This window comes from Primulina tabacum, chromosome 6, assembly GCF_025594145.1.
Source record: "Primulina tabacum isolate GXHZ01 chromosome 6, ASM2559414v2, whole genome shotgun sequence".
Lineage (NCBI taxonomy): Eukaryota > Viridiplantae > Streptophyta > Magnoliopsida > Lamiales > Gesneriaceae > Primulina > Primulina tabacum.
In genome coordinates this window covers 7696779-7715583 of record NC_134555.1, presented here as the reverse complement: position 1 = coordinate 7715583, position 18805 = coordinate 7696779, and the positions used below count along the sequence as shown (strand labels likewise).

The following is an 18805-nucleotide window of genomic DNA, read 5'->3' as shown; positions in this document are numbered from 1 at the left end:
TAAGATATAACAATATTAGTTAAGTCACAACACTATAAGTTTAATTAAGATGGAGAAAAGGTAACTTTATAACCAGTGTTAAAAGTACCCAAACTTATTTATTTTTCCTCTTAAACAGAAATATAACAACACAAGCACACAAAAAATATCAAGTTTTATAATAAAGAATATCAGTTGGTTGAATTTTAGTTGATAGAATAGAATTTTTTTTTTACACACTATTCGGTAACGTTGGGGTAATTGTCAATATATTTAAATTTTAATCGAAGAATGATTTGAAAAGATGCACAAATGACAGATTTGGAGGATTTTACCGATTCAACAACATATATAACATTCATGAGAACCCATACCAGACTAAGGACAATCTGAGTTATCGGCGATTACAGTAGCCAAAATACGAGTAAAAGACACGTTCAGTTCATAGGCACCACTTACAGGAATGAGTCGACTATGAAAGCGCAGACGATTCCCCATGTTGCTTTTTATTTCTTTCCTCTTAGTTTCGCACCAAGAGCCCGCTCAAGTTTAGAAATTATCTGCTGATTTGGGATTGCCTTCCCAGATTCATATTCCTGAATGACTTGGGGTTTCTCATTTATTAACTGCAGCAGAATAAAGTCAGTCAAGAAAAATTCAGTTACCAGTTAGATGCTGAGTGCTGACTGCAAACATGATTAAGCATTTTTGTATATGATGTAGAAAAATGGATGGAAACTGGAAACACGAGAAATAACGAACCTGAGCAAGTTGAGACTGTGTCAGTTTCTTATCTATTCGTGCTTGCATGATAGCCTTTTTCAATTCGGTGGGAACCCTGTCATCTACGACAAAGTAAAAGTAGGACAATATGAGCTTTAATGTTGGTAACTCAAGTTGCACGGAGTCATTCACTGATTATCATGACAAAATAGATATTCAAAACACTGTATTAATTAAAAGAATCATTTCACCAGAATAAAGAAAGAACCAGAATTTTGCGCATTGTACTATCCACTTCTGCACACTGTTCAAGGAAACCTGTAGTGTTAACATGTCCGAAACTAAGATGACTCAAAACACCGAAGGAATAAAAAGAAAAGAGGCTTTTGGCTTCCAATCGACAATGAGTAATAGGGATAGCAAGTGAATAAATAGAGTACGACACAAGGACAAGGATAGCAGAATCTGTTACTATTGGGTTGTTATCCAACTACAAAATGTTGCAGAGCCGAGCCTGTATCACATTTGAGTTTTCAATTCTTCCCGGTTTCTGCAGTTTAAGTTCAGGTTTATAAGATTTAGTTTCAATGCAAAAGCCGGAGAAAAGGCTTGTACCAGTATGACAAGAGGGCGAAACACGAAAAAATTGAAGAGGGCTCCAGACACAGGTAACAGCAGCTTGGTACACAAACAAAAACAAAAGCAAAAGCAAAAGCAAAAGGCGGTAGAACAAGTGGATGCTTACATGTTTTTGGAATTTTGGGGGATCCACTCGCGCATGCATAGTCTATGTTTTTCATTAAGTTGGCTTATTCTGTGTTTTCAAATTGATCTGTGGCCTATAAGAGTTGATCCAGAGTTCAAAAAAATCTATCAGAGCATTTTGTTTCGGTTTTCACATTGCGGACACAAAGGCAATAATAGGAACAGAATATGTCAGGAGAGTTAAATCTGACCTATAAATAATTTGCCATTTCATTCGTAGTATTCAACGAATGGTACAAATTTTGTTTTCTAAAAATCCTCTCTTATTTCCTCTCTCTCTCGAGCCTCCCAGGCTCGAAAGCCAGAAATTAACCGAAAGATGACCTCTCAGATTATGGACCACAAGCAAGGGCATGAAAAAAGATAGGTTTAAACCAATCTAAAACAATACAACCCATTTATCACCATGGTGGGTGAGGGGCACTGTTTCAGTGTATTGTTATTCTCGTTTTAGGCTGAAGTAGTGTAGTTTAAAGTGAGTATGTCCATCTGATCATTCGTCTTAAAAACAAGCAGAACCCAGAGAAGAAAAACAATCTCGTGAGTTAATTTCAGGCCCGATGACTCAAACATCCATTACTTTTCACACATGAGCTCGCACGATGACAAATGTTTCATATGCAAACAACATGAATGTTTTGAGTATCAAGAATGAAACTACGAAACTCATGAAGTGAAAGGACGCACACGAATATCAATGTGCCAGACTTATCGAGTTCTCGGAATATGAAACGACTTTCGTTAATATAAATGCTAAAAGCATGCGTCATAATGACACCCCGTGGACTACCCAAGAACCCTAACCGACGAAAAATCTAAGTCCGGGTGACACAAAGCCCCAGCATCTTATTTTGAGCTCGGGAAATATAAGGTACCGGCACCATATTCTTAGCCCAGGTTATGAGAGAGCCCAGCATTCTATTTTAAGCCCGGGAATACGAGGCCCCGGCACCTTATTCTAAGACCTGGATATGTGAGGTCCCGACATTTCGGTTTGTCGATTATCCGTTATTTATCTTCGACTGAGGTCAGTCAGTTTTGTCGGTTATTCAATTCATGATATATGCATCAACTGATGAAATTAAATCCTTGCAGCCAAATAAAGAACAGAGATAAAGTAGATAAGCATTTTATTTATTTAAAAGCATTTATGCGGATTACATCGAAATACTCTTCCTCTACAAAGAACATCCACATGGTCATCCACCTTTTTACTTCTCCAGTGGACGTCTTGAGGAAGTTAGCGGAGTCGGTGATGTTCGTCAGAATCTTCCTCTCCTTGTGAAGCATCAGCTGGTAAACGTAGTCATCTCCAAAGAGATCCACTGTCTCGAAAACGTGCAGGCATTCCCGATATTTCTCCAGCTTCGCCACCAGTCGGAGAGTGGTAGCTTCTCCGCACTCGTAGAGAAACTGCAGTCCTTGCAGCTCCTCCCAGAATCGAAGTACTTTGTGGAAGACTTCATCCTCCAGCTCCATCTTTCGTCTTTCCAGAGCTGTTTTCATGAATTCTTCTACCACCTCAGGAGTCTTCGAGCTATTTGAACCTGCCATTAGATTTCTCGGATGATAATTTGCTGATACGGTTAAAAAATAGGTGGGTTGCTATATATAGGAGGAAGGGGTTGATCACGACTGTTGATCTTTGAATGCATGAACGGTCAGGATGAGTATTGGAAGTTGTACCAAGTAGCTGAAAAGACGTGAACAGATATCAGAGTATCATAATGATCATCCTCGGAAATACAAAACGTTTTGGATAAGGTTGAAGTTTAGGGCTCACGTCAGCAATATCCACGTATCAATACACTACAACCAGCCCAAAAAATACCAAGTAAGGAGGCGATTTTCCTGACCGGACACACGAGACCATTCGGGACAGCGAGTGGACTCTAGTCCGACTAATTAAGGAGGGAGTGATGATGCCCCGGGATGTCCCGGGTCATGGATAGGCCCTGGGACTTCCCGGGCCATGGAGCATATCCATGGTTGGTGCCCGAGCCAGGATGGGATGCTCTCAGGCCGGTAGCAAGACAAAATGGTTTAATGCCCTGAGCCATTGGACCACCTGGGACATGATTTCCCCGAGACGTGAAATACCCGAGCTCTTCTTTAATTACCCGAGAGGCATTCTGTTCGGCCACCTCGATATAAGTGAAGCATTTATTGGCGCCAACTTGGTAAAGCATGCACAGCCGACCTATCTCTGACAATGACATTAATTGTTGATAAAATCAAGTGGGCTGGACGTGACTAGTGTAAGATTTGACATGTCAGAATAATAGGGTGTAATCAGCCACCCTACTATCATTAATGCTCAAACACAAAAAACGAGGTCATAATTGCATCCTCTACTATAAGTACCAGGTTATTCATTTGCATTTACTCTCTATTCAGATATTAACTCACATATTTAATACTCTCATTTACTCTCCACACCAATCACACAGCCATCCCTTGGCTACATTGGTTTTATTGCTTGAGTACTCTGCTGACTTAAGCATCGGAGTGGTCACGCCGGACACCCCTCCGGCGCCCATTCACGTGGTTACTTTCCTGTTCACAGATCTCTCCAATCGGATCGAGGAGTCACGAGATTCAATTCAAGCGTCCAACTCATATTTCTAACATTTTGATAGCAAACCCGGCAGAGTACCCGACCCGACTCGTCCATTTCGCTCGGGTTTCATGATTATCAATTATCATTTGAGAATTTTAAAGACTCCACCCTCAATTTTTACATTGTAACCATTTGAATCCAGCATACCAACTGATAATAGGTTTATTTTTAAGTCAAGAACTTGTCTAACTGAGAAAATAATTCTTTGTCATACATTACTTAATCTCAGTTTGATATTTCAAATTCCTTTAACTTTGCAGGATTTTTTGTTTCCCAAATGCACAAATCATGTTTCGCGTTCTTCCAGATCTTGAAACTAGTCACGATTCGGACACATGAAAAGAGCATCCCGAATCAACCACCCACCCATCTTCTTATTTAGAGGTGGCTGCTAGTAGAACATCCGCAGTCATATCCATCACTAGCAGTTGATGCATCTCCACCGTCCATGTTCTTTTCTTGATATTTTTTCTTCTTTTCGGGGTAATTTCTTTAAAATGCCCCTCTTTATGATAGATGAAACATCTGAGTTTGCCTTTTGTTTTGAACAAGATCTACTCATGTTAGATTTTGATTCATTTCTTGAATCCTTCTGAAGTGATGTGCCTTTAGCCATCAATCCTTCCCCATTCGTTGCATCCTTGGTTTCGTGCTTTCTGGACAATTCCTTTGACACGAGTGTTGATTTCACTTCTGCCACTTGTTATGAATAATTGCCATAGAACAATCAAATTAGTTTCTCAATCTGTTGCTTCTATTGGTGACGAAAAATAACTGTCTTTACACACGCCTCTATCCAAAACAAATCAAGTTAAGTTGCTCATACTCCCACCTATAGTGCTTTATATGTTCCAGGAATTGGACCAATGCTCAACACAAGAAAGTGCCATCAATGACAACAACGTTTCTCATCAATATGCACCCTTTATTACATGCACCATATGCCAAAAACATGTATTTAAATCTATTATTATCGTCGACCTATAAATCCGTCACACTACCTAAATTTATTTTCTCAAACATCTTCAAATAAAAAGGCAGTTTACTAAAACTCTCAACAAGATTGTCCCCTCATGACGTTAAGCGCTAGTTCTTTACCTCTCATAAGTTTGAAACATCGACGCCCTTACGCATCATTTTAATTATTGATTTAGGTAACGGTGTTGTCTTTTGGCCTTTGAAATTATATAACGACAAGGATGACACTAGACCAGAAGTAGCATCCTGATGTTTTCTACACCAATGAGTCAAGTCGCAAGTGTGTTTGTTGCAACATGTGCGAACATCAAAAGATGGTGAGCCTTTCTCCTCCTTTTAAGCACGAATTTTCCAAGTTAACAGAGTCAAACATCCATTTTTGGATAAACTAAAATAAAGATGTTGCTCGTTAGATTTAACTGCTTTGAATTCGAAAGATGACTTGATTGCAATATGTAACAATTGTTTTTGAAATTTTTCCTCGCTGAGTTGAAATTTTGGATCCATCAATGAATGTATGTACCATCGCCATTACAAGAATCTTGATTTATTCATATCACAAGACAACTACAAAACGATAAGTATCTCACCCTTCAAATATTCAAGCGTACATGCATCATCGTCCACTCTGATTATTACAATATCAATCAAATAATATGATTATAACGATTCATATAAATAAAAAAAAAAGACACGATTCATATCCTATGGAGGTGGTGAATTACAGTCAATGGGCATCGAATATGGTCGTATTGAATGCAATGAAACACATCTAGAAAGGTTCACGATCGACTTTATCATAGAATTACAATAGACATGACATCAAATCTAGGAATGCAATAGATCTCCACGAGGGATTCACATGCAGTGGAGTGACAAATAATCACGGTCGATATTACATACTATCAAATAATATTTACAGACAAAATGAATGAAATATCAGTCTTCAATAATTTTGAAATTTTGACGGATAAAATTTTGAAAAAGTCATATCAAATTAAAATACGGCTTGTATTGTCCGTTTCTCAATTGTAAAAAACTTATTATTATTTTTAAAAAAACAAGTAACAAACTCTAACTTTATCTATTAAAAAAAAATTGGCTTTGAATAATTAATTTAAGCTGGCCAAGTCACGTTCCAACTATGAACCTATGCGTGACAGAATAAAACAGAAGCATTTTTTAATGATGGTTGTGTCTTAGAATTATAAAGTCAAAGATTCTGAGATTATTAGATAATTATCGAGTGGAATACTTAGTCATAATATGATCTTAAGTAGTAAACCATCATTAAAAGTGTAATTCTTTTTGCACAAATGAGTCACTATTAAGTTTAAAGATTTTAGGATAATGTTGTGTAATATCATATGCTTTTTTGTATGGTACGTTCAAAAGAAAATGTGAGCAAATTAATATATTTGGTAGCTTATATATGATAATTATTCTTTGGTTATCTCTGATTTTTCTACGTTATCTAGTTAAATATTTTAAGAAATAAAGATGGTTTTATTGGAATAAAAATGCCATGTATTTCATCTTTTCTATTTATCAAAAAAAAATTTGTTTCAAGAAGTAAAAAAATGAGATAAAAAGTAGTTTAGTTTATTAGTTATTCGTTTCATATAAAATTATTTTTGGCCTATATAAAATAGATTATTGTTATGAGATCAGTCGACAATTCACATGCAAGAATCAAGAACAAAGCCAGAAACTAAGAACACGGAGATATAGTGGTTCGGACGAATTGTCCTACATCTGCGGGATCCTTTTGATTGCTCTACTATAACCAAGATTCCATAGTTTACAAGCAATTAGATCCTCACCAACACACAAGCAATAAAAACTAGCCCGGTACAATCAACACAAGAAGAAACCCACCCAGAAGAACTCAAGCTCTCGTGTATAAAAACTGCTTTCAAGCTTATTCTGCTTATTTTTTGTTCTCTTTGTTAGAGTAGGTACCCAGCTAACCATCTTGTGACTTGAGCTTTAATGAGTATGATATAAAAACAATATTTATTTTAATAATATTTTATGTTTTATCCATCTATGACATTTACTTTATCTGAATATCAATGCAAGCAACGTAGATAAACTACTTGAATATATAATAGATATCATGAGGTCTGCTTCTCAACATAACATCATGAAACTCATTAAGAAGTGTACCATATATATTAAACAAGTTCTTATCGAATGAGCCGCCTAAGATAAGGATAAAAGTCGCTTGAACTTGAGATTAACATTTGTGATGTAAAAGTCATATTTCATTTATAAGGACGTGTAGATGTCCATTCATACAGATGGGTAATCATTTGATGATTAACTAAACAGACTGTCCAAATGGTTATTAATTATCGATGGAATAGTCTGCAGTTATGGTTGTACATCATTAGTTCTTTGACTCGAGACAATGTAAAGGTTCTACGTACTAGCATGCACTTTGATACGTTTACCGACTCCATTGAGGGTCATCAGGTGATAATGTTGAGTGTAGTTTCGAAATACATAGTAGAAATATATTGTAGTCGGGGATTCACTGTTTGCCTACTAGTGAAGATATCATATGTGATCTGATGAGTTAATAGTGCAAAGAATCTCTGGCCAGAGTACGACATGTTCATTTTGGAAGGTGTTTCCTCAGTTTCATATATCATGTCACTACTAGTACTCAAAGATACATCTCATCGTTATCGAATTCATATGAAACTCTCGATATACCAATGGTTGCAGATTCGATTGAGATATATGAGTTGAAGAGACCAAAATGTACGCTAATCATGACTTAATTTTCTTGTAGAGACTATCAGTGATACCTAGAGAATCATGGGTCAATATTACTATACGCTCTTACCATGATCAGAAATGAGTTATGAAATTCTTGATCAATGTATTGATGAAAAAAATGAGGCTAATTAGGATAAGCTCGAATAAGAATAAATATTATTCTGATTCACATAGAGATTTGGAACCACATCTAGTTATATCCATGAACTATTGAAGGTCACACAACCCGTTGACATAGTCAAAGTTCAAGGAGTTGAATTTGGCGACTGTAGTTTGATGGAGATCAAATATAATGATTATAAAGAATTTTATAAGCTGATTCCATAATATAGAAGAAATATAAGTTAGCTTAATTGGTAATTGAATAAAGAGATTGAACTGTCTGTTTTGGTGAAAGAATTCACAAAATTGGTAGCTGCCAAATATGGACAGTGAAAATTTTGATATTCGAAATTTTCAAATTTTATTATATGAACAAGATTTGTATCATTGGAACATCGGCCTTGTTGGATCGTCAATCGGGGTTATAATGAGTTTACAATTATTTATTTATTGAATTTGAAATTTACTGATTAAATAATAATACTAATAGTAATGACTACTAATATGTAAAAAATTCTCATAAACTATTTTAGAGGGGTCTAGAAATTAATTAACTAATAAATTAAATAATAGTTTTTTAATTATTGTTTCTATGTGTATATTATTTGTACATGTGTAGATGTATTAATATGTGTACACTATATATTTTATATGAAGATATAAAGATGTATTTGTTAAATAAATATATAATGCATTATCAAGAGTTGATTAATACATAATATAATAATAAGATAAAAAATTTATTTAATGAAAATAAAGAATCCTGGTGGGAGTAAGATTAGAAATCCTGATGGCAGATAGACTCTTGATGTGATCATGTTTATTTCTTTGCATGCCATTAACACGTCATCCACAATAGGAGTAAATACAACGTGAATTTTTCTAAAATGTGTTTGAAGTACACACATATCTTTAGATTGCCTCATGACATTATTTCATAGAGTGATTTCTTGAGTAAGCGCACATTTTCTTTCTTCTTAGCTACCACATATCCTTCAGGTTGCCTTATAAAGATAGTTTCTTGAAGGTTTCCATGTGGAAAGGCGCAGTCCTAACATTTATTTGTTTAAGCTCTAGATCAGAGTTTGCTACAAGGACAAGTGTTATTCTAATGGAAGTATGATTCACTACTGGGGAGAAAACTTCATTATAGTCTATGTCAGGTATAAATTTGTTTGACAGATGTGAGTTAATATGACAATAGTAGTGTAAGATTATGAATTTGTGTTTTATCAGAATTAAGTGTTGTGTCAAATGTTACAACATTTAAGATAACATGCAGCGGAAAATTGAAGTTTGTAACACAAATATACTTTAAATAACTAGATGGACAAGATTAAATATGCACAAGTATAAATATTTGTGGCATACCTCATGGCAAAAAATTAATCACTAGAAAATTAAAATGTTTACAAAAATCTATCACTAGTGATTATGACTAAAATTAATTTTCTCAACACGTTGAGAAAATAAATAGCTTTCTAAAAATGACTAAGAATTCTAAAACATTAATAAGAAAGCAAAAACGTGATGCCAAAAACTTGAAGCAACAAAACATGATCTTCAGCCAACACTTGCACGTGTGTTGTCTGAAATGTCTCCAAGAATTACGGCAGCAAGTGCAACAACACTCTTCAAAACAGCAACTTCCTTGGGAATGTTTTTCTCTAAAAACCACGACGTGCAAAGTGCACACAATATGCAGCCACGAAAACTTTCAAGCGAAGAGTGAAAAACAAAACAGTCTTAAGAGTAATATAATTTAAGCACCAAAAGGAATGACCGCTCACGAACACACGTGAAACATCACCACAAAAAATTCCTCCACGAAAAACTCATCTACACGTCTCTTTTGTAAACACTCACGTAATTCCACACCTTTGTATAGGGTTTATCAACAAGAAAACCTACACAATATGGAAAGTAAGAGTTTCGTTAGGCACAAACTCTATCTAAACAAAGATATCATATCAAAATAAAATCTTAACTTAATTATCTAGAAAGGTAAAACCATAATTAAATATTAGATATCATATCAACAAGGAAGAATATATTTTGAGAAATAAATTTAATATGGAAATTTTTTTCCCTTCAGTCTATCTCTCCATTTGATTGAAACTTTTTGCAACAAATCTAGCATTGACCCTCGGCCTTTCTACTCAAGGAATTCATTTTTTCGCTTTAAAGATCCATTTAAAACCTACAACATTGTTTTCCTTGGGTAAGTCTCAAGTTCCCATGTGTTATTTTTATGTAAGGATTTGATTTCTTCGTTAATAGCTTCCTTCCAATGATCTTTATTTTTACTTTCAATGGCTTCTTCAAATGAAGTTGTTTCGTCTTTTTTCAACAGTTCTGCCACATTCAAGGCATAACTTATAAGGTCTGCATATCTATACCTTATTGGTGGCCTTATGTGCATTTTTCTCCTGTCTTTGTCTTAGGCATAATTCTGTAAATTTCACCAGTGTTTATATCATGTTCTTCATGCAGCTCTTCACTAACATCCTTTGTCTATAACTCATATTCTTTATCAGTTGGCTCCACCTTAACATGAGTTCTTCCATCATGAACTTTATTCAATATGCAGACTGATATGATGTTTCTCCCTATAAAATGTTGTCCTCATTAAAAGTTATATCCCATCTTATAACACATTTACTAGGCCCTTTGTCTATAATTCACACTATGTATCCTTTCTCGCCATCTGGATAGCCAACAAAAATGACTTTCTTTACTCTTGGCTCTAACTTCATTTGTATGTATATATATATTGGATCCAAATATTCTGAACTCCAATGCTACAAAGGGGGCATCTATTTATCAAAAAGCTTGTAGTGCTGGAAACTTCTCCCCAAAAAGTTGTAAGAAGTTTGGTGTTTGCAAACATGCATCTTACTCTCGCTAATATGGTTAGGTTCATTTTCTCTGCAGGGCCATTTTGTTGAGGAGTTGAAACGTCCACTATTCATTTTTCTTTAAAATATACTAGAATTTTTTTTAGTTCATTCGGCCGAAACAGTAAACATTAAATATAAATATTTTGCACCATTTAAAAATAAACAAACCAACCTAATATTTAAAAATCCAAAAGAAAGTAATTTAAAGCATAAAACTGTAAATATCAACCAACATAAACTAACATTATTTCAAAAATAAACTTAACTCTAACATCATCTCAAAAACCTCTCAAAAGCATAATAAGTCATAAAAATCTTTTAGTAATCATAAATCATAAGCATAGTTTTTGTTGGGTGCAATAATTATCCCTGCTTGGTAGAGCGATCAAACCGTGGTGCTTGAGCTGTTGTGCGGTTTAAAAGATTTGAGTTGCACCATTACCACTAGCTATAACTTTTGGTAATGCGGCAAGCGCTCGGTCCTACAATTGGTATCAGAGCTAAGGTCACGGGTTCTATTCCCATTGATTGCAAGGAGTGCAATTATTGGGAGGGAGATTGTTGGGTGCAATAATTGTCCCTGCTTGATAGAGAGTTCGAACCGTGGTGCTTGAGCTGCTATGCGGTTTAAAAGATTTGAGTTGCACCATTACCACTAGCTATAACTTTTCATAAAGCGGCAAGCGCTCGGTTCTACAGTTTTATTTGTGGAAAATTAGCGACGGTCCTCGGGTTGTTTGCACCTTCAAGCCAGCTAGTTCAACCATCAAGACCTCCATCAATATCAAGCTCACTTGCAATTATCACAGCTAGTGAATCTATTGACTTGACAAACATTAATCATGATAACAAATAATACATATACATTCACAAGCAACAATGAAAATACTTTTACTTAAAATAATTTTTCATAACATACATACACTTAAACATTTTTCTTTCATCATATACTTTTTTCATTTCATCATATACGTATACGTTTATCTTTTTATTGAATTCAAATCCTCAATTGTGACTTTCGTATTAGCTGAAGGTCGATGGATCCATCTATGTATTACCATGGTACCGCGCGACGGGAACATCAGCGACTCTCTTACCCATCAACTGAGCATTGGCCTTACATATCATTGAATCATCATATAATCATATTAGTCACAATCAATTAACCTCCTTCAACTTTTCATATTTCCATCACTTATAAAAATTCTTGCACATATAAATCATTTTTCTTTTAAACCAACATGCAACATGTATTTTAGTATTAACATTTTATCATAAAATCTCATAAACATTTGACATAAATATTTTAACTTATTACATCATTCAGGGCAATTCCAGGACTTCTAACATTTTTCAATTGTAAAATGATTGTTTTGCCCCTGAAACCTGAACTTTCCAAATTTATCCTTACACCTTAAAACGACGACCTAAATCAATCCAAACTTAACATATCACCTTATATACACCCATAAATATTTCTTAGACATAAACTTAAGCTCCTCGACTAATTTTTCAATTCATTTTTTAAACTTAGACGTACATCCCGGTTTTGACTCGTATTGACTCGAAATTTAACCAAACCTTACCAAAATTGAACCAAAACTTATTAACACCAAACCATACCATAAATAACCCAATTCAAGTCCATTAAGACATTCGAACTAGCCTAGCTCAGCTACTGAATTTTCAGGTCTTAATTTGAAAGCCCTAGCCTTCTACCAATTCAACCTTCGGCCCTAGCCCATATCCACCACGACCAGCCCCTAGGACACCCTCCTAGGACCATGACCATGCCCATAGCAAGCCCATGGACCGAAACTGACAGCCCAAACACACCTAGCCCCTTCACTCGTGCCCTAGGAAGCCTTGCACGACCCCCATAGGCGCGGCTGGTGCCTATACTTCAAACTAACCCTTGTGCAGCCACACTAGGACCATCATGTTGCCCTCTTAGGTCTCCTAGTCATGCCTTAACTGCAGCTACAAACCGTGGTCCTCAAGGACACCTAGCCGAAAACCCTAGCCACAAGGACTCTTATTTTCGTGCAACCCTTAACACCTCGCGTCCAGCCCTTGTTCAGACTCACTTAAACCTACTAAACCCTATGAAATTCATCTATTTTGGTGTCCCTACCATGGCATCCCCTCTAAGTATCCTAGTCATGAGTTTTGAATCATAAAAACATGAGTTCTTGGGCATAAAAACGAAAATAAATACAAGGGCAACATATTTTTCATGCAAACATATATCAAACATATAATATGATGTGATAGATGAGAAAAAGGATATTAAGGTGTGCCTTTGCATTTATTACGCACGAAAAAACGTCTTTCAATGCGAGGGCTTCGATGGAAAGAGGGCTTCGATGGAAAGGGTCTTGCTAAAATTTTTCTTCAAAAATCGTGAGTTCCTCCTTCAAAGTTTTCGTGTGGTGTGTGCACTTGCTGAAACCAATCTCTGCATGGACTCATGTGGAATGACCATCCTCACTCCAAGATCCAATACTTTTCTGCCATTTCTGTAGTAACCAAGAGGACATTGGCACTCTCATACCCATCTTCTGCCACAGTCGCATCCCTAGATTCTTTTCCTTTATCGTGATGTTTCTTGTTTCGCTCAGGGCATTCGCTTTTGAAATGTTCTTTATTGTGGCACAAGAAGCATTTCTTATTTTGTCTTGGATTTTGATCTTGCTTGAGGTTAACTTTTACTCTTAATTTTTTTTTTCTGGTCATTCCCTTGCAAATAGCCCTTCACTTTGAGTGTCACTTGCCAATTCCATCTTCTTATTCAACTCTTTACTCATCAAGGTTGCATGAAAATCTTCTAGAGATATTCACTCTTTCTCGTATATCATTGTGTCTTTCAGATGTTCATATGTGTCTGCTAGTGACATAACAATAAGAAGTCTTGATCTTCATCTTTGATTTTGTTCTCAACATTCTCCAGATCCAAGATATCTTATTAAAGTCATCCATATGATCTTCGATTGTCCTTCCACTATGAATTTTAAAGGTGTAAAGTTTTTTGATTCCTTAGGAGTCTATTTGCAAGTGATTTGATCATGTATAAACTCTAAAGTCCCCCAAATCTCCGTAGCGCTCCTCTCTTTCGAAACTTCACATAAAACATTGCCTTCAAGAATCAAGATCAGTGCATTGTGCGCCTTTTCCAAAATTTATTTCTTTTCTCTATCCTTGATGGAAGATGACATTTTTCTCATCTCCCACAAGTGCATCTTCGAGACCTTGTAGTACTAGCAAAGCCATCATCTTTAGCTGCGATAGCTCGAAGTCATTTTTTCCTTTGAATTTTTTTATACCAAATTGTGCATAACTCATTTTCTTCGAACCTGTCTCTGATGCCAGCTTGTCACGAGATCAGTCGACAATTCACATGCAAAAATCAAGAAAAAAGATAGAAACTAAGAACACACATAGATAGAATGGTTAAGATGAATCGTCCTACATCCACTTGATCCTTTTTCATCTTTCCACTATAACCAAGATTCAAGAGTTAACAAACAATCATATCCTCACAAACACATAACGAATAAAACCCACCCAGTACAATCAACACAAAAAGAAATCGACCTTGAAGAACTCTAGCTCTCGTGTATACTATATGCTTTCAAGTATATTCTGTGTATTGCGTGTTCTCTTCAGCTTTCTCGCCTATTTATATATACTGTAAGTAACATGTGCATTGCACATGGCGAACAAATGTTGTACGACATTATTTATAAGGAGTAAATGAACATAAAACATTGATATAGAGTGAAATCGAAAGATCCATTGTCTAGTCATTATCGAATCTTTCCTTGTTTAATTTTCATTTTTTGGGTCATCTCTGTGTGGCTGGTTTGTCTAAGTTTCTCATCCTTTTAATTAAATCAACAATTTTTTCATTATCTTAAATTTGTATGGTTTCTTCTTTGGAACATGATGAACTTTGTTTTTTTTTCCGGTGGTTTTCTCATTTTCTTACTGCTTGTTGTTTTCTTATCTTCACGTTGTACTTGTTTTGCCATTTCCTTTGCGTCATTTGCATTCGTTCTTTTCTTGTCTTCATTTTGTATTTCATTGATATTTTGGTTCTTTCCTTTTTATCAACATTTCTCTTGAGTTGTGGTTTCTACAATCCATCTACAATTCACTACAACAAAAATGGTTTTTCGCAGCGCGCAAATTCGTTTTCCACGGCGCACATTGCACGCTGCGAAGTTCCAAGCTGTTGAAAGTTAAAGATTATCCGCAGTGTATATGTGCACGCTGTTAATACTATTATCAACGGTGTGCATATGTACGCCGTTAATACTACTATCCGCAGCGTGCAATGTACGCCGTTAATAGGGAAAAAACATCTAAATATTAGCGACGGTTTTTGACAAAACCGTCGCTAATTGGCGTCGGTTTAAACCGAATACATCCATAGCTAAACTAGCGACGGTATATAAATTAACGACGGTGTTTAAATTTAGCGACGGTTCCAAACCCGTCGCTACATGTCGCGACAGTTTAAATACCGTCGCTAAAGTTTGCTTAAAAATAAAAAAAAAAATTTACTTATATAATTTAATAAATTTTAAAAAAACTACAATACAACTACGATAAATTGACTGATGATTTTAACTAACACTTTAAAAATTAACCAAAAATTGAAACAAAAAATTATCTAAATCGAAATTAAAATCGTATAAGAAAGAAAAAATTTAAGTGTTAGTGAAGTTGTGTGGAAGAAAGTGGAACGAAAATCGAATATTTATAGACAATTTGCGACTATTAGCGATGGTTCTCCGTCAAAACATTGCTATTAGCGACGGTTAGGGTATAATCGTCGCTGATTTAATGCTCTTAGCGACGGGTTTTATTAAACCGTCGCTAAACACGACGGTTTTTTCTTAAACGATCGCCGATTTAAATCGGCGACGGTTTATCGTATACCGTCCTTAAATGTTGGGACAGTTTTATAAACCGTTGCAAATTTTAAATTAGCGACGGTTTATTTAAAACCGTCGCTAATTTAAACATTTGCAACCTTTTTCCGCAGCGTGCTTTTAATGCACGCCGTGAATGCATGGTGTATTAACAGCGCACATTATTGCACGCTGCGGATAATATATAATATTACTTTCCGCAGCGTGCTTTTCATGCACGCTGTGAATACATAGGGTATTAACAGCGCACATTATTGCACGCTGCGGATAGTATATAATATTACTATTCGCAGCGTGCTTTTAATGCACGCTGTTGATGATGTGCTACGGAAAACCATTTTTCTTGTAGTGATTATTGATGTTATTCCATTTTTGGTCAAGATACACTTGTCTAACTTGAAAAGAAATTTTTCATCTTCTTTACTTGGTTGATCAAATATTGTTACATACTCTGCATTATATTTTTTCGCAATATAATTTTTTTAGTTATTGGCAATATGTATTGGATTATTATAATGATATGTATTGGATTATTATAATGTTATTCAAATAAATGTTTTAATTTACGTTAGAATGCATGTCAATTTTTTTTGATGGAGCAACCAATAAACATCTCAGCAACCTTTTCAAACGACGTCACCTTAGCTATTTCATTTTCATCTTGGACCAACATTGTTATCCAGTATTTGAAAAATTAATTGTAAGAAAGTATACACAATAATTAAATATTTTTAAGCATTTAAAGTTAATTATAGTTGCAATACCTTGGGATGATATTGATATTCAGCTTCACACAATTGCTGCAATCAAACCCATTGGTATTTTTGGTAACAGATTTGAACCAGATATAACATGTCTCGTGCCACGAGGTTGATTTATTTTCAATTTTCTTAATACTTGTTCTACATGTGATATTACAAGAATGAACAAATTTAATTCTGGTTATATCATCTCAGATCATCTCAAAGTCATAATTGAATATACAATATAGTTATCTTTAATGATAGATTCTTTGGTTCAAAACATATATTCATGAAACATAACATTGTCGTTACTCTTCCAAAGTTTTCTATTCATCCATCAGTCGTCGTATAATGAGTTGCGTTGATTATTTTATCATTTTTCCTATCCAAAGTTCATTCAAAGTTTTCTGATGTTCATTTCTCTTCAACCTGTAAGAGTTGGTAGTGAATAAAAAAATAAGTCAATCAAAAAACATAGTATAACTCCAAGAGATAATATAAAAAGACATAGAATAGAAATACATAGAAGATGACACGAATTTCACATTTATGAGATGATATAGCGTTGAATGAAGGGCAACTACTTCAACATATTCAAGACCAAAATCCAGTGATTGTTTTTTGCAATTTAAAAATTAATATGTACCAATGTAGTTTTCTTAAATACGCACAAATAATCTATTTTGACAATAAATGTCTAATTGTGTCTTTTTTTACTAATATGCAAGACTACAACTGAAGTTTACATCGAAGACAGCGATGTTGGTATTTGTTCTTAAAGAAATATAACATTTGAAAAGTAGTTACATGTGTTTCCATAGAAGTTAACTTTCGGATAGTTTTTGAATTATATCTCGTTGAAATTTGATATATTTGTCAAATAATAAATATTTTGACCCACTACATTTTTTTATCATGTTATATGTATAATTATATAGATTTAGATTTGATTTATATTTTATTTTTATATATTCTTGAATTAATAAAGTCCATTAATTAACGAAGAAAGATAAAGTAAAAATATATTAAAGGATAAATATATAATCCATTAATTAATTAATGACTTAAAAGGTAATTCAAATAGATTATATATTCTTGACTTAATATTATTAATTGATTAAAATTTATTAATTAATGAAGAATTTAAAAGACAATTCACGATCTCAAACAATGACTCTTTTATATAGGTAATAATAATAATAATAATAATAATATATATTATTGAATTAATTAAAGGATAAAGATATATAGATATAGATTATATTTATATATAATATTGGATTAATTAAAGTCCATTAATATATATGTAATAGAAATAAAAAAATATATATATTCTTGAACTACTATTAATAATCCATTAAAATGATTAGTTAATGAAAGACTTAAAAAATAATTCACAATTCTTAAATATTAGCTCTTTTATATAGGTAACAGATTAAAGTCCACGCATATATAAGAAATAGAAATAAATAGATGATATATTATTGAATTAATACTAATAATTAACAAAAATACATTAATTAATGAATCACTTAAAATACAATTCAAATAAAGTATATATTCTTGAATTAATATTAATAATTAATTAAAATCCATTAATAATTAGAACTTAAAAGATAATTCACAATTATAGATAATAGTTATGAGTCGTTGAAGCGGTTGGATCACTAATCCCAGTGCCTTGATTCTCTACTCCACCTCTCTTGATCACAAGGTGCACCCGCAAGCTTTATTTTCGATGTGTGCATCAAATGAGTGTGAGCGACCACCTTTCATTTAAGTTTTCATTTCTTGTTTTTATTTGTCATTTCAAATTATTAGATTTTTTAAAATAAATATATAGATAGTATATCTCTTGTGAGACGGTCTCACGAATATTTATCTGAGAGAGGGGTCAACCCTTCCGATATTCACAATAAAAAGTAATACTCTTAGCATTAAAAGTAATAATTTTTCATGGATGACCCAAATAAGATATATGTCTCACAAAATACGACTTGTGAGACCGTCTCACACAAGTTTTTGTCATATATATATATATGTATATCAATACAATTCTTGTTATTGTTATTGTGTATTTAATGTCCCATTATATTTATAGGATGGGAGGCCAAATTCTATTATGACCAGAATCTAATCATCTATGGTTTCCAATTTTATTCACAGAACTTTGTCAACTGGACGGAATCGATGAAAAGCTAATATTATTCCAAGGAATTGTTAATTTATACAATTCTATGATAAACTTACCATTTCGGCAAGTTATACGTA

General features: G+C 34.1%; 1 protein-coding gene and 1 long non-coding RNA gene across 2 annotated transcripts; one reads left to right on the top strand and one right to left on the bottom strand.

Annotated features, from left to right (window-relative positions):
- Positions 1-271: 271 nt before the first annotated feature.
- LOC142549080 (multiprotein-bridging factor 1a-like) lies at positions 272-1119 on the bottom strand. The gene is made up of 3 exons (XM_075657834.1): positions 954-1119; positions 742-824; positions 272-605 (listed from the first exon to the last, which is right to left on the bottom strand). The coding sequence occupies exons 1-3, from the start codon at positions 1033-1035 to the stop codon at positions 486-488; spliced, it is 285 nt and encodes a 94-aa protein (XP_075513949.1). The 5' UTR covers positions 1036-1119; the 3' UTR covers positions 272-485.
- Positions 742-1578, top strand: LOC142549081 (uncharacterized). The gene is made up of 2 exons (XR_012821053.1): positions 742-834; positions 968-1578. It is a non-coding gene; the product is annotated as an uncharacterized LOC142549081 (long non-coding RNA).
- The last annotated feature ends 17227 nt before the right edge of the window (positions 1579-18805 follow it).